Below are 16,400 nucleotides of genomic sequence, written 5' to 3' on the forward strand. Positions count from 1 at the left end.
TAGTATTGTTTCTGCATCAGTAATTTGCTAGGTAGTGTAATTTTTTTTCAAAAAAAAAAAAAGGATTAGAGTCTAAACTTTGGAGCTTTCCGCATATGTGGGTGTCTTGGGTGCTAAAAAAAAAAGGGAAATACTTTAGATACAAAAATAAATATACAAATTGATATGGTTCGATTTGGTTCGTCAAATTGGTAAAGTTATTTTTATTATAAAATAGATTTAACGAATCACATTAAATCATATTAGTTTGTAGGTTTAATTTTGTATAATCTTTTTATGTATATATCAATTCTAAAAAAAGGAATCGTATCACAGGGGTGTGTAAAAATAAGAGAATAATGCTAAATTTAATTATCGGCTGTGAAGTGTTGGGCACTCAAAAATTATGTAGTGTATGGAAAAGATAGTAAATTTTTTTTTTCATAAAAAAAAGGGACGATGCCTCCATAAGCGGGTGTGTATTGTGCGGAAAAGCTTTATTTTTCCGATGTGGGCCGGGCATGCGAAACAACGAGATTAAAATATAAATGCGGCGAGCGTGGATCGAGTTCATTGACACCTCCAAATCTTTGAGCACAGAGTGAGAGAGACAAGAAGACTGCAGTAATGTTGAAGTTCCTCTCAAGGGTTCGTATCGAGTTTAATGCCTTAGACCCACGTACAGCATCGTGCATGGAGTTCTTGGCGCAGTGCAATGCACGCAAGGCCAAAGAGTCCAACCCCGCTTGTCAAATCCAGGTGAAGCGCCGAACCGACGACCACCCGCCCCAGATCACCGTCGCCTTCGTCAACGGGGTCGAAGAGGTCTTCGATGCCACAGCCACCCCGGCCCAGACTATAAGGACTATGATTCTCGAAAAGGGTCAGCTCCTCGAGACCGAGCAAATGTTCCGTGAAGCTGGCGAGGCCTGGCCCGTTATCATCCCTGAGGAAGAGCTACACCAACACGCGCCGGGTACTAAGGTGCGCGCATGTTCTATCTTGCTGCAAAGATGTGTCGGTTGTCTTCTATTTGTGTTTCTATTTAGGTGTGTGGTTGAGGCATTTGGTCGAACATTTGATACGTATGGGTTTTATTTCTGAAACTAGCGATCGATGGGTGCTGAATTGGTTGTTTTGTGGTACATTGTTTTGCCATATTCGTCATTTATTAGTTACCTCTAGTGTATATATTAAATCATTTTTATCAGGCGTTTATCGTTCTGGGACTGTTGTAAAAATATTTGCTATTTTCATTTATAAAGCTCCTGTCTTGCTTTTCTTTGTTGATGCTATTTGCGAATATTATTTTCTTAATCTTATTAGTCTCTCCCCTACTCTCTAAAACTGAGCCATGCCTTCAACTTTAGAATTGTTGTTCTTTCTACTTTATGGAGATGGCCAGTGTGTTGGGCATGGCCAACTCCCGAAACCCAAGGTAAGTGTTTTTTTTCTGATCAAGTACAATGGTGGGGGATGGGGAGTCCAACAAGCACCCCAATGCAGTCAATATAGAGCAAAGAAAAAAAAAAGGCTCAATGGAGCCCATGCCATGTTTCTTGGCCATTTCTTCGTTCGAAAATATGATCATTGGAGCAATTTTTGAGGCACTTCAGAGTTATATTTTGATAAGGTGCACCCCACAGAAAACCAAATTGAGGTGGTTGCTGTTGAACTTCCATTCCCATCTTTGTAGGTAGGAGCACGAATCTTCTGGCAAAAACAGATGGTAAGAAATTTGCAGTGGAGCACAATGGCACATGGAAACAATATGCGTGTTGAAAGGCGAATGTGGTTTTGGTGGAGCTGATCACCAAGAGATTTCTGACAAGGTGCATGGGTGGCAGAGTGCTGATGGTCATAGATTGGAGATTCAATGTCCCTGAAAAAAAGCAGAAAAGAAGGAAAATAGAAAAGAAATTAAGAAAAATAAAAAGGGAAGTAGGCAGGCTGACAGCTAAAAGAGGTTGGTTTCAAAATGGAGGCTCAAATCTGCTTCAGGTGGGTGCTGTGTGGCTGTCACAGTGGAATGGCCCTTTCATTGGTCAACCAACAGTGGATGAAGGAGTTACAATGTAGGGTGTGTGCGGGTAAGTGGCGGACTGAAAGAGATTTTAACCTCCAATGGCCTGATGGGAAAAAGAAAAGAAAAGAAAAAAGCAGATGAAAGGGGAAAGGGATGGAGGAAGAGGGAAGGAGAGGAGAGGAGAGGAGAGGAGAGGAGAGGGTAGGGTGTTCTAATTTACAAGAGGGTTGGGGGGGGAGCTCTTCTCCTTTGCTCCAGTGAGTTGAAGGAGTCTTTTGGGGGGAAAGAGGAGTTTTCACAATAATGAGAGACCCATGTTAAGAGTTCACTTGCATGTAGGAGAGAAATAGGTAGCAAAAGTAATCAGGGGAGAAGTAACCGTGTATTTTGTCAAAATTGAATGACACGCTAGGAGTTCGTTCATGGATTCTTCTGTATGTATTCAAATTAATGTTGGTGATGAGCATCATGTCTTTACATGTCTGACATGAATTTGATCAAAGTTTCCTACAAATCATTGGCTGTAGTTTTTGCTACATATCATAGTATGCGATGTATGCTAATTGCATGACTTTAGCATGTAGTTTAGATAAACTCCTTCTGGGTGAAATAGAAAGGATGTTTGGTTTAACTATAAGTGCATTGTAGTTATGATCTTCTGATGATTATAGCACAATTACATGATTCTCCTCAATTCACTGAATAAATAGTTTTTTGTGGACACTACACTCACCAATATTGGAAGGCCTTGGTCCGTGCTGGGTGATTACTAAACGCCAGAACAATAGATCCTTTCATAAGTAGAAAGTTCACACGTTTCTGTTTTCTGTTTTGTTTTGTGCATTTTATTGTTGGCAGTTCTGTACCCACTTTTGTCTGCTGCATGTGTATAGCTTTAGATAGCAGAGGAGAGTCTTTTGTTTCTGTTTCTTGCTTGTTGCGTATTTGTGCATGTTTGTGGATAAGCAGAGGAGATTCTTTTGTTTCTGTTTCTGTTTCTGTTTCTCTCTGCTTGTAGCTTGCAAATGATAAAACTTATAATGATCTACATTCTCATGCTACCGATGTGCCTTTTCTTTCAGCCGAGGAAAGCAGAAGAGAAGAAGCAGTAACAGTTTCACATCTGTGATGTATATCTTGCTTGGGATCATTATAGGTGGTTGTCTGATCTGCTATACTTTTAATTGTGAAGTTTCATTTTGGCAAGAAAATCCCACATGTGAGAGTGGGAGACATCTTTGAACCTTACCTTGTTTTGTACTGCTAGCATGCTGCTCTTGCTTCGCAAATGGAGGCATTGGGTCTATCGAGTCTATTTGATTGAAATAATAATTGAATCCTTGTTTCTCATCAGTGTGTGGATGGTTATAAATGTTATACTTTGATTCATCATTTGTCCCAGGCCCGGGTATGACCCTCATTCCCTAGGCATCTATTCTTTCTCGACATGTCACGAAATTTGAATTCAAAAGAAAATTGACAAAATGAGTTGTACGTAATAGTAAGTACATATAACACTACTCTTTACATAATAGTACACATTCATTGGTTTTTTCTACCAGATGTAAGCCAAATCGTTGTAACATGGACTCTTTGGAGTGACTTGCCAGCTAGAGCTTATTACATGAAGGCCCCTTATAATCTATGTATATTGTTTTTATACTTTTCAAACCTGTTCATAAACTAATGTTAAAACTTAGGTCATCTACTTCTTCCCCTATGACTACTAGTCTTCCAACCTAATAATTCTCCCCACTAGTTGCCAAATAGATTTTTTCCTCTTTCCTTTCTAAAATAAATTATTCCTATTTGTTTAAATTTTATAAATGTTCCTATTTATTTGGTCAAGGGGAAGTAGAAAAAGTGCTAATTTAAATGGTTGATCAATGAAGAAATTTATAATATATTATATCAATCGGTATGATTAAAGATGAAAAATTCATCCATGTGATTGAGGTTGAAAATTTCAAGATTGAAAAATTAGCATTGCCCAATTTCACCATCTCATCTCAATGAAATAAAAAGGTAGTAATTTGTATAAGTGAGTGGTGTTATATGTATTTATAATTTTACGCATAATATACGAGTAGCAGCCTCATTATATTGTGTTTTCTTTTTAAATTTGAATTTCAAATATTGAATTTTGAAATTTTCATCATGTAAGTAAAATTGTAAATATATATAAATATATATAATTTTCCAATTCTTATATTAGATGATTTGATCAAAGTAATCTTTCAGTAGCGCCGTGCATATAATTTCAAAACAAAAAGCGTTGTTTGGCTTATGCCTTTTGGATTTGGAAAATATTTTATCTCATTTTATCATTATAATTTTTTTAAATTTTTACATAAAATATAATAAATAATTTAATTTTTTTAAATTTCAAAATAAATAAAAATATATTTTTTAATTTTTATATTTTATTTAAAATATCTCATCTTTAAATTCAAATCAGCCCTTACTGTCCTAATTGGATTTCTGGGCTGACCCAAACTGATGCGAAGCCACACGATCTTTCGGTTTAAAATCCGACCCGACACATTACGTGCTTCGTGATTCATTCAATACTTGAGAGCGAAAGCAAGGGGAGAGAACCTGATCCGCGAATTGGGACGTTTTGATCCGATTAGGGTTTTACCAAAAGCACTTGGTCAAGTTCAGCCATATTCGGTCTGAGATCGGATGGCACCGCCTCCAGGCCCTTATTCTGGCACCAGCACTCTCGCTCTGGTACCTCTTCAATTTTCACCTTTCATTCTTCATCAAATCTCTGTTTGGATTCGAAGTCAGAGTATTATCACAATTCAGTGTTTTCGGCGTTCCTGGTATTCAAATAGTTGGTTTAGGTTTGTGCGTCAAATAGTTGTTTTCTTTGTTCCTTGCAGGTGGCTCGTGCATCAGCATTCACTTTAGGTGTGGTCTATGGAAGCCTGAAGCTTAAGATTCTCAAAGTAATTTATGATCATATTTTTCCGTTTTTCTTTTTTCTGGATTTTAGCTTTTGACTTGCGTGCTACCGTTGGTTGGCCCGGTCCAGAATTATCTGTTTCACTGCTTGTATAAGTGGGTCTGTAGTTAGCACGCTTGCATGTGAAATTGCTAGAAGTTAACATTGCTTATAGCTTGGATTTCCCTCCCCCAACCACATGAAAAGAAAGGGAAGAACTTTGAAACGTAAATTTCAATTTCTCCCCTCGTTAATGTCTATCCGTTAAGCTAGGCGGGCACGATTTTAATGGCTGGGACTTAAATAAGGTGGATAATTAGAACTTATGTTTCAAATTGTGAGGTGGCTAATAGTTTATGTTTCAAATTGTGAGGTGGCTAATAGTTTATGGAATGTCATTTTTGGAAGGATGGGTATTTCTTGGGTGATGCCAAAGCATGTGGTGAGTTTACTAGCTTGTTGGAGGTATGCTGGGCGGAGTCTACCTATTGGTAGGGGTGAAAACTGACCCCATTGGCGCGGTTTTGGGGTAAAACCGACGCCGACCGATAGTTTATTTTTGGGGGAGGAAACCGGCCGAAATCGATCGATAGGGAGAAGAAACACCGGCCGTCTCGACATCGGAAATTCTCTGGCGGTTCACGGTCGGTTCATCGGCGAGTTTCGTCTGAGAGAGTAGAGAGAGAGAGAGAGTGTTGCAGAGGAGAGAGAGAGGGGATGAAAAATGCGATCGCGTTACTGGAAAGAAGACGCCCGCGGAAGAAGACGACCTAATTTCAAAACGATGCCGTTTGGTCTAAACCAAACGGTGTCATTCTACTTAATTTTTTTTATTACGTTATGAATAAAACGACGTCGTTTGGTTTAATACTAAACGGCATCGTTTCAGTTATGTTAAAACACAACTACAGACTTAAAACGACGCCGTTCCAATTAAACTTAAGTGGAACGGCGTTGTTTTGAATACAGAATATATAAAAAAAATAACATTTCTTTAATCGGCCGGTACAGCGGTTTGAACCAGGTTCGAACCGAAGCCGAACCGGCCGATATCGGTTTACACTATTTTCTGCCGCACGCCGACCAGTTCTTCACCTCTTCACCGGTTTCTGCCGGTTCCGAGCTCCGGCGGCCGGTCTAAGTCGGTCTAGGTCGGTTTCTCGGTTTGTTGTAAAGTCCTACCTATTGGAGCCATTTGGAAAATGATTCATTCGTGCTTAATGTGGTGTTTATGGCTAGAAAGGAAAGAGAGATATTTTGAAGACAACGAACAATTGATGGAAGAATGGTGATGATGTGTATACTTCCTTGATACTCGGGCTATGCCTATTCATGGTAATAAAATTCTTATTAATTGGGGGCCTTCTAGTATAACCGTGGTAGTTTTGGGGCTTAGTATAACCGTGGTAGTTTGGAGGTCATATTTGCTGAAGAAATGGTATTTTTGAGGAAGAAAGTATAATTTCTCAGAGAGAGAGAGAGAGAAAGAGAGAGAGAGTTCATTGCAGAATGGAACAGGAATACAGCCTCTCTATGTTCTTTGAAACATATATATATATATATTCTAAATTACTCTCATCATATGTATATATTTTTGCATTTTTATACTTATGATCTTTTTCTAACCTATAAAATGGCATGGTATCTCTTTAAAAATATCATGATATTACTTTGTAGTTTGAAAGCGTTTTAACATTGAAGAGAGTAAAAAACAGTGAAGAAGAAAAGAGTGCGGATTGTTTTGACACCAACATGAGCCACGTGAACATCCCCAGCATAATGTGCAACCCAAAGCTAGTAACTGGTTAGACATACGTTGAACAAAGTTTCATGTAGTTAATAATAGATTACTAAGCTCATTTATGGGGAAGGAGTGGGGAGGGGGAGCTTGCATTCAGATATAAGGTAAAATAAGCATAACGTCTCAGTTCTAGCTTGATCAAAGTTTTGCGTGACATAATAATAGCCAAGGCTACATATGTTGGGGGTTTGTATGGATAGGGAATTTTTACATTTGAAAGACTGAAGAAAAAGGGGATAAGATGCTGGCTAGCACAGCTTCTAATTTTCATAGTTTGATGCTTGGATAAACCCAACTTACAAGTGAGAGTACCCACTCAGCCAAAACATTTTGGCCTCCATTTACCGAGGTCTGCTCTGGTGAAGCCAAGCCATCAAGGATGACTATTTCATAAAATCCCAGTGGACCTAGCTTGGAGGTCTAGCTGGAGCCATTGTGCTCACATTTTAACTGCTCTTGAAATTAATCCAAGTGTTGATCCATTGGACATGGAAGCAAGTCAAGTGGGTTAGAGATTGGTGAAAGCCTGGATGAGGTACTCAGATTGTTAAGAGGAAAGGGATGAAAAAAGATGAGAAAGACAGAAGAACAGTCTGTTCATTGAGGATATGGTTTTTTGGATGTCAAAACCTTCTTTTAATAATGCTCTGTTTACAGATTTATGAAAAAATAATGCTCTGTTTGTAGAATGCACATAATGTCTATTTAAGCCCATTTCACGAGAGGATACAATGTCCTAGGGCCTAAGTTCTTCACCCAAGTAACTGCAGTATTTATATATGCAATTGTAAATGGCTTGGTGCCATTTTTCATCTTATGGAATTCAATGTGCGTCAGCAAAATGTCCCGGATATTCCTGAGGTACATTTTTAAGCTCACTTCTATCTTGTAGTTTTATTGCTAAGCACTCTTTAACCAAGAGGTTGAAGTGGGCAACTTACCTGATATGATCTATTTAGTGTACTGAAGTAGAATTAAAAAAACAATTCTTCCTAAAGTACACAATTTCTTGGTGGGAAATTATACTTACCTTCAAACTATTATCCATTTTGCATTGATACCTCAAAACTTCCAATTTTGGTATTTAGCACTACAATTTAATACTTTCATGACAATTTGCGTTTTCAGAAATTTGTAGCTTGGATTCTGAAGGATAATAGTTTAGGGGGTTTGTTGTGATGTTTTGTCTCTCTTTCTGAGCTAAAGAACACCTAATTCAAGCCACTTGTCGAAAAAAAAAAAGAACGCCTATTCAAGTCCGCAGAAGTAATAATATTTTCTCTTTGTTCTCATGATTTGGTTTATCAATCTTATTTTGATCTCTGTCGGCAGCAGTTCTTTATCTACAGTATTTTTGTAAAAAAAAATTTGACGGAAGTTTGATTTATTTTTCTCCCCTTTTTGCTGCTAGGCAAAGGCAAAGTCACATCAGAAAGCTGACGCAAAGGCTCATCACTGATGGCTGTGCTGTGGCGGTACTTACATTTTTTGGGGCCTCTGGCAGGAAGGAGAGGGCTTGTGTTTCTTTTATAAGATGAAGATTGTTTTTAAGAGTATTGCAGGACCTATAATTTTATTTTACTCATTTTGTGAGTTTTTATTTTAAATTTAAATTTCTTAATTTTTAACATATCAATAATTAATATGTAGATAAATATATATATATATATATATTTTTAAGTACAGTTGACTTTTTTTTCTTGATTACGAGGGTTAAAGGATATTTGTTGTCAAGTATTGATATAAACACAATACATTTCGTAACAATGTTGTAAGATAAAGAGTATTTTTATAAAGTAACGTTATTTTTATAAAGTGTTTTATAAAATTATCTCTCATTTAACATATTGTTTGTTATGAAATGTATCGTAGAAAATATCGAGTAATTTTCCTTCGTTGCCACCCCAGTTTAAAGATTGTCATTTTATGAATGGCAACAAGTAAAAGCTTGTCGTGGCTAACGCTATGATTGTTGGAGCAGAAATTTAGTTGGTAAATATGTCTGCCTGTAGACGTTCGTGTGCCTCTCTTATATTGGTTTAGGTGATGGCGTTAAATTTTGTTGCGATGTGATTTTTACTTTAGCCATCCTGGTTCTGGTCTTTTACTCGGGATGGATCTCTTTTATCTGTTTAAAACGTTTAAAAATCAATTTTCAATTATAAAAATATATTTATTATTTTCTGAAAAATTATCTCTTAAAAACATTATTTGTTATAGAGTGAGAAAATATACTTACAACCGTGAATTGCGTAACCGCCGCGTAATCGTTTTGAAAAAAATGAATAAAACATGAGACCCACATAAAAAAAATTATTTTTTTAATAGTAGACCCCACTCTTTTTCAAAGTGATTATGCGGCGGTTACGCACTTCACGGTTGTATGTAGAATTACTCATTATTTTTATTATAAATAAATCTAATATATCAGGAGAAATGCTCAGTCGAAAGCTGCTGTACATCCTTAATAATTTTATTTTTTTATTTTTTATTTTTTTATTTTTAAGCGTGTGTTGAAGATGTAGTCTGATATTTTTCATTTCTCAACTAAAAATTACGTGTCTTCCTCTTCTTGTCTGGTAGAGTCCCAAAAACAGTGAACTCTAATTCCCAGAACTTGCACAAGTCTCGCTCTCCTTGAATCTCTTACTTCTGTATCTTCACCAATGGCACCCGCTCCCAAAGACGACGGTCTGAAGAAGCTCGAATACTTATCGCTCGTATCCAAGGTATGCTCGGAACTGGAAACGCATCTAGGGTTTGGAGACAAAGTTCTCGCCGAATTCATCACCGAGTTGGGCCGGGACTGCGAGATCGTGGACGAATTCGACGCGAAATTGAAGGAAAACGGCGCCGAGATGCCCGATTACTTTGTACGTACGCTTTTGACAATAATACACGCTATTCTTCCTCCGAAGCCGAAGTCCGAGAAGGAATCGAACAAAGAGAGCGCTCCGGATGATAAGAACACCAAGTATACGGCGCTGGTGATTGCGGATAATAGGGATAGAGCTAAGGAGATCGAGAGGGAAATCGAATTGGAGGCCCAGGAGCGCCGTAGAGACAGGGAAGAACCCTTGGAAGAAGATAGGCATAGAGCGAGAGACCGGGACCGAGGCCGGGACAGGGACCGAGACCGAGGCAGAGACAGGAACCGAGACAGAGACCGAGACAGTGGTAGAGATGGAAGAGATAGGCGCAGGGATAGATATGATAGAGACGAGAGGCATAGAGATAGGGATATCCATGGTGATGAGGATGATAGAAGGGATTACAGGAATAAGGAAAGGCACAGGGATCGACACGAGAAGAATGGGAGAGACGATGAAAATGTGGATGATAGGGATAATGGTGAAAAGGAGGATTATCGGAAAGGAGGTAGAGACCTGCACAATGGGCGGTATCAGTCCAATGAGCCCGAATTGTATAAGGTTTACAAGGGTAGGGTTTCAAGAGTGATGGACACGGGCTGCTTCGTGCAATTGAATGATTTGAAGGGAAAGGAGGGTTTAGTACACGTTTCACAGATGGCGACTCGGCGGATTGCTAATGCCAAGGATGTGGTGAAGCGGGATCAGGAAGTCCACGTGAAGGTGATTTCGGTATCGGGTCAGAAGCTGTCTCTTTCGATGAGGGATGTTGATCAGAATACTGGTAAGGATTTGCTTCCGTTGAAGAAGAGCTCAGAGGACGATACAAATAGGACAAATCCGTCCGGCGGGTCAAGGGAGGGGCCAGTGATGAGGACGGGTCTCTCGGGGATCAGGATTGTGGAGGAGGACGATGGTGTGCCTTCACGTAGACCATTAAAAAGGATGAGTTCACCGGAGATATGGGAAGCTAAGCAGTTGGTTGCTTCGGGTGTTATGAGTATTACAGATTACCCGACGTATGATGAGGAAGGAGATGGAGTGCTTTATCAAGAAGAGGGTGCTGAGGAAGAGCTTGAGATTGAACTGAACGAGGATGAGCCAGAATTCTTGCAAGGGCAGAGCCGGTATTCGATGGATATGTCACCTGTTAAGATTTTCAAGAACCCAGAAGGGTCTTTGGGTCGTGCAGCTGCGCTTCAGTCTGCACTGATAAAGGAGCGGAGAGAGGTGAGGGAACAGCAACAGCGTACGATGCTCGACTCTATTCCAAAGGATCTGAATCGTCCTTGGGAAGACCCTATGCCAGATATGGGTGAGAGGCATCTAGCACAGGAGCTTAGAGGTGTTGGTTTATCCGCATATGACATGCCTGAATGGAAGAAGGATGCTTATGGAAAATCCATCAGTTTTGGGCAGAGGTCAAAGCTCTCCCTTCAGGAACAAAGGCAAACCTTGCCAATCTACAAACTAAAGAAGGAACTCATCCAGGCTGTGCATGACAATCAGGTCCTAGTTGTCATTGGTGAGACTGGTTCGGGTAAGACAACTCAGGTAACTCAATATCTTGCGGAAGCTGGATATACTACGAAGGGGAAAATTGGTTGTACTCAGCCCCGTAGGGTGGCTGCCATGTCCGTGGCCAAGAGGGTTGCTGAAGAGTTTGGCTGTCGGTTGGGTGAGGAAGTTGGATATGCTATTCGTTTTGAGGATTGTACTGGTCCAGATACTGTCATCAAGTACATGACAGACGGCATGCTTCTTCGGGAAGTTTTGATCGACGAGAACCTTTCTGAGTACTCTGTTATTATGCTTGATGAAGCACATGAGAGGACAATGCATACAGATGTTCTTTTTGGATTACTTAAAGAACTAGTGAAACGGAGACCTGACCTTCGCTTGATCGTCACCTCTGCGACACTGGATGCAGAGAAGTTTTCAGGGTATTTCTTCAACTGTAATATATTTACAATTCCTGGTAGAACTTTTCCTGTGGAGATACTCTACACGAAACAGCCAGAAAGCGATTACTTAGATGCATCCCTAATTACCGTGCTACAGATCCACTTGATGGAACCTGAAGGAGACATCCTTCTCTTCTTGACTGGTCAGGAGGAAATTGATTTTGCATGCCAATCTCTTTATGAGAGGATGAAAGGGCTAGGTGAAAATGTTCCGGAATTGATTATTCTACCAGTATATAGTGCACTTCCTAGTGAAATGCAGTCAAGGATATTTGCCCCTGCCCCGCCGGGGAAGAGAAAAGTGGTAGTGGCTACAAATATTGCTGAGGCATCTTTGACCATTGATGGGATTTTTTACGTAATTGATCCTGGGTTTGCGAAGCAAAATGTATATAATCCGAAGCAAGGGCTTGATTCACTGGTCATAACTCCTATTTCACAGGCATCGGCCAAGCAACGAGCTGGGCGTGCTGGTCGTACAGGGCCTGGGAAATGTTATCGCCTCTATACTGAGAGTGCATACCGCAATGAGATGTCCCCTACTTCAGTTCCTGAAATCCAGAGGATTAACCTAGGGCAGACTACGCTTACCATGAAAGCTATGGGGATAAATGATCTTCTATCTTTTGATTTCATGGACCCACCTTCCCCACAAGCGCTCCTTTCTGCCATGGAACGGCTGTACAGTCTAGGAGCTCTTGATGAGGAGGGGCTTCTGACTAAATTGGGCCGGAAAATGGCAGAATTTCCGCTTGAACCACCATTATCTAAGATGCTACTCGCCAGTGTGGACCTTGGATGCAGTGATGAGATTTTGACAATCATTGCAATGATTCAAACGGGCAATATCTTCTACAGGCCTCGGGAGAAACAAGCCCATGCAGATCAGAAGAGGGCCAAGTTTTTCCAGCCTGAGGGAGACCACCTGACGTTACTTACAGTTTATGATGCCTGGAAAAATAATAACTTTTCTGGGCCATGGTGTTTTGAGAACTTTGTTCAGTCTAGGTCCTTGAGGAGGGCTCAGGATGTCAGGAAACAGCTGCTCACCATCATGGACAAGTATGGTCTTCCATTTTCTTTTTATCTATCAAAGTTCTAGAATTGATTCCTGCCATTAGCTTTGCTTCCAGTTCCGACTTTCATTTCTTAGTTGCAAAATAGTAATTGTTCCCACCCTGGTTGTATCCACGCAATTATGATGGCAGTGAACGGCCATCTGAGTTTGTATATCAGTGAAGTTAAAATGTGCTCTCCACCCTGAAGTGACATTTTTCTACTATAAATGATGCTAGGATAACTGCTTTTTGACTAATTTATCTGGAATTTTCATGAGCCCTATTACTTGCTTGCTGCTAGGATTTTTTCTCAATCCATTTAGGACGTGTAAAGAGACTTTCTGATTCTTTGATGTAGCAGCATCCTTGCTGTACTTTTTAACGATTGTCTGTGGTTATAGTAATGCCACCTGAGGTAGAGCTTGCTTGTCATATATATATTCTGACTCGATAATTGATACTGCTCTGCAGATATAAGTTGGATGTAATGAGCGCAGGAAGGAATTTTATAAAGATAAGGAAGGCAATAACTGCAGGATTCTTTTTCCATGCTGCTAGAAAGGACCCACAGGAGGGTTATAGGACCCTGGTTGAGAATCAGCCAGTTTATATCCATCCTAGCAGTGCTCTTTTCCAGAGACAACCTGACTGGGTCATCTACAATGAGCTGGTTATGACCACAAAAGAGTACATGCGGGAGGTCACTGTTATAGATCCAAAATGGCTTGTTGAACTGGCACCAAGGTTCTTCAAAGTGGCAGATCCTACAAAGATGAGCAAGCGCAAACGTCAGGAAAGAATCGAACCGCTTTATGACAGATATCATGAGCCTAACTCTTGGCGTCTGAGTAAACGTCGCGCTTGAGATGCGTCCCACTTTGATTGTACATCTTGTGAACCCCCGCCCATGCGGCGGGCAGGGGTTGGGACAAGGGCACACCCCGGACGGGGCTGCGGATAGCACCCCTATCTTCTGTAAAGGTTAGTATTGCCCCTTGAATAATTTTGAGGCTATTAAATTATTAATTCCAGTTAGGTGGTATTCCTCTATGTGTACCTCGGCTTTTTGCTCTTTTTTAATTAAATTTTTTTTAAAAAAAATGACCCTTGAACAGTAATGGTGAAAAGTTTTCCAAGTTTTTTATGTTGACTGACTATAACAGATTGGCATATAACAGATTGGCAAACAATAACATATTCAGGAAAAATTTAAAACCCCTGGTCGATGGAACAAATGAGCACAGCCAAGCCAAGTACATATGAGTATTGAAATCTATTTGGTAAACAATAACAGATTCCCCCACACAAGACAGCCAACATATAAAAACTCATGAACGCATACAGATTCAGTAAATATTCGTACTGTTTTGTGATACACATTATTATTAAAGTAGGAAAAGCTCAGGCTTGAAAGACCTAAAAATATGCTCCCGTGTGGTTCAGAGTATTGTGTTCTCGTGCAGGTTTATGTTTCAGCAATATTTTTTTGGTTCTAAATTCTTACACTCCAAAACCCAGCCCAACCAAATCCAGCAAGACCAAAAATCATCGGAAAACCCATCCTATCATATTATTTAATAAGATAATGATACTCCTATATTTTCTTTACTACTATTTTACTATTTAATTTTTTTTTTCTTTTACTCTTTGAATCTGGATTGAAATCTGAAGAAATGGATTTCTTCAATTTTTATAAAATTGAATTTGTTTTTAATTAAATTATATGATTTCATTAGTTGATTGAATTTATTTTCTTTTAAATTATTTAAAAAATTCATATTTTGAGCTTTTTAATTCAGATTCAAATAAAAAAAATAAAAATAAAAACTTGGTAGTAAAGCAGTAAAAAAGTAAGTGTAAGGTATCATTAGTACATTACCCTATTATTTAACACTGAAGCCCCATCCCAACCAAATCCAGCAAGACAAAAAATATACAAACAAGATCCAGCAACTTCTCGCAAGCATACGCACTGGAAACACACAACAGAACGGAACTATTGAGAGCTAGCTAATTCACGGCTAAACACCCAGACGCAAGCATCAAATGCAGGATAAGCTTTGAAGAAATATACCCGAGAAAACCCTGTATAATGATGGACAGACAACAAAAAAAAGGAAAGAGGGTTAATGAGCATACCTGAGAATATATATATATATATATATATATATATATATAGAGAGAGAGAGAGAGAGAGAGAGTCCTGATTTTGTTTTATTTGGGAGATAAGAAACAATATTGTTTTTATTGATAGAGGAGAGAACGAAGAATAAAAAAATATTCGTTTGGTTATGTGGTACGCTAGAATATTCTGGAATGCAAAAGACTAATTATTGAATTCGTGCGTGTGTGTGTATATATATATATATAGTATTTCTATCCTATCATATTATGTTATATATTATAAACTAATTCTTATTTAATTAATTGTAATAATATGACATTTTACAATAAAATTCTGTCTTTTTGTATTAACCCCATGAAGTCCTCCCTATATCTTTATCATTTTTCATGAAAGAATTAGGCCAACCATTCTCAAAACTACAAATATTTTTTTCATGAGAAATTACTCCAATTTTTATTTTTCTTTTTTTAGAATATTTGGTCAGGAAACTATTTACAATGTGAACGAACTGTGTGCTGTATGAATTCTGCTCTTTACAAATTTGCATAAAAATACTTATTTTTTTTTTAAGAATAATACTCTAAATATAAGTCTCAAATAAACAAATTTTGTTCATATCTTTTTAAAAAAAAATAGATTCCACTGAAAAATGATATGTTTTTTTATATTTTTTGATATAAAATCTACTTTTTAAAAAAAAAAAATTGTGCAGCTTTTACAAAACATTTTTTTTTTTTATAACAAACGTTACAGTTATAAAAAGTATCAAAACATTAGAGAGAGAGATATATATATAATATATATCTTATATATAATAAGCGCCAATAAGGTCTTTGTCTATTATTTTTTTTTATTTTGCCCATGTCTGACGTCCTGCGTTCCTTTTATTTTTTCCATTTTTGTCCTTCCAGTTCTATTTGTTTTCCCCTTCATCATTGGCTTCTGCAGTCGTCTACTTATATTTTTCATTTTTGTCCTTACTTTTTTATTTGTTTTCCGTTCGTACCCTTGACTTACTACCTTCGTCTATTTTTTTCCGATTTTACCCCTGCTTTTCAATTCAATTTCCCTCTGTTTAACGTTCTGTGTTCGGTTTTTTTTCCTATTTTTACTTACTTTTCTATTTGTTTTCCCCATCCATCCTTCGATTCTGCAGTGGTCTATTTCTATTTTCATTTTTTTCCTTACTTTTTTTATTTATTTTCCGTTCGTATCCTTGGGTTGTTGTTTCGTCGTTTTTTTTTTCGCATTTTTACCCTTGCTTTGGAATTTGTTTTCTTTGAGTTCTATATTTTACAATCCTGCCCTTAAATTTGTGAGCCTATTTCCCAATTTTGGCACTGCTATTCTTATTAAATTACCGTTTAGTTCGGCTTCCCTTTCACAACTGTTTGCACCGAATAGTTTTTTGTGTAAAATCTTTTTTTTTTTTTTTTTTTTTTACAAAAATACATCCGCGAAGTGGCGTCTATTCTAGAATGTATTTTAACCGTTTACACTTTGTAGAAATTGAATAAACTTTTTTTTTTAATCCTCGTATAGCACCGTTTACAATTTGGTATTATCAGATTTGCAGAAATTGGATGATTTTTTAATTTTTCCTTTTCCTTCTCTTCTGCCGCTTCCA

At 38.2% G+C, this 16,400-nt stretch overlaps 2 protein-coding genes and 1 long non-coding RNA gene across 3 annotated transcripts; all 3 read left to right on the forward strand.

Moving 5' to 3' along the window:
• Positions 1-456: 456 nt before the first annotated feature.
• On the forward strand, positions 457-3,355 carry LOC108981148. The gene is made up of 2 exons (XM_018952232.2): positions 457-963; positions 3,088-3,355. Exons 1-2 carry the CDS (start codon positions 607-609, stop codon positions 3,115-3,117), a joined length of 387 nt encoding a protein of 128 aa, XP_018807777.1. The 5' UTR covers positions 457-606; the 3' UTR covers positions 3,118-3,355.
• A 1,201-nt stretch (positions 3,356-4,556) lies between these two features.
• On the forward strand, positions 4,557-8,565 carry LOC108979039. Its single transcript, XR_004802185.1, has 3 exons — positions 4,557-4,738; positions 4,894-4,959; positions 8,168-8,565. It is a non-coding gene; the product is annotated as an uncharacterized LOC108979039 (long non-coding RNA).
• Positions 8,566-9,290: 725 nt separating this feature from the next.
• Positions 9,291-13,704, forward strand: LOC108981145 (probable pre-mRNA-splicing factor ATP-dependent RNA helicase DEAH5). The gene is made up of 2 exons (XM_035693091.1): positions 9,291-12,652; positions 13,120-13,704. Exons 1-2 carry the CDS (start codon positions 9,423-9,425, stop codon positions 13,511-13,513), a joined length of 3,624 nt encoding a protein of 1,207 aa, XP_035548984.1. The 5' UTR covers positions 9,291-9,422; the 3' UTR covers positions 13,514-13,704.
• The last annotated feature ends 2,696 nt before the right edge of the window (positions 13,705-16,400 follow it).

The sequence above is a fragment of the Juglans regia genome, chromosome 8, assembly GCF_001411555.2.
Source record: "Juglans regia cultivar Chandler chromosome 8, Walnut 2.0, whole genome shotgun sequence".
NCBI classification, from domain to species: domain Eukaryota; kingdom Viridiplantae; phylum Streptophyta; class Magnoliopsida; order Fagales; family Juglandaceae; genus Juglans; species Juglans regia.

What these genes read in the sequence shown, in the direction of transcription:
- LOC108981145 (XM_035693091.1), top strand. Translation starts at nt 9,423, where the DNA reads ATGGCACCCGCTCCCAAAGACGACGGTCTGAAGAAGCTCGAATACTTA. An exon ending in CTGCTCACCATCATGGACAA is followed by an intron (nt 12,653 to 13,119) that starts GTATGGTCTTCC and finishes ACTGCTCTGCAG; the next exon opens with ATATAAGTTGGATGTAATGA.
- LOC108981148 (XM_018952232.2), top strand. Translation starts at nt 607, where the DNA reads ATGTTGAAGTTCCTCTCAAGGGTTCGTATCGAGTTTAATGCCTTAGAC. An exon ending in AACACGCGCCGGGTACTAAG is followed by an intron (nt 964 to 3,087) that starts GTGCGCGCATGT and finishes CTTTTCTTTCAG; the next exon opens with CCGAGGAAAGCAGAAGAGAA.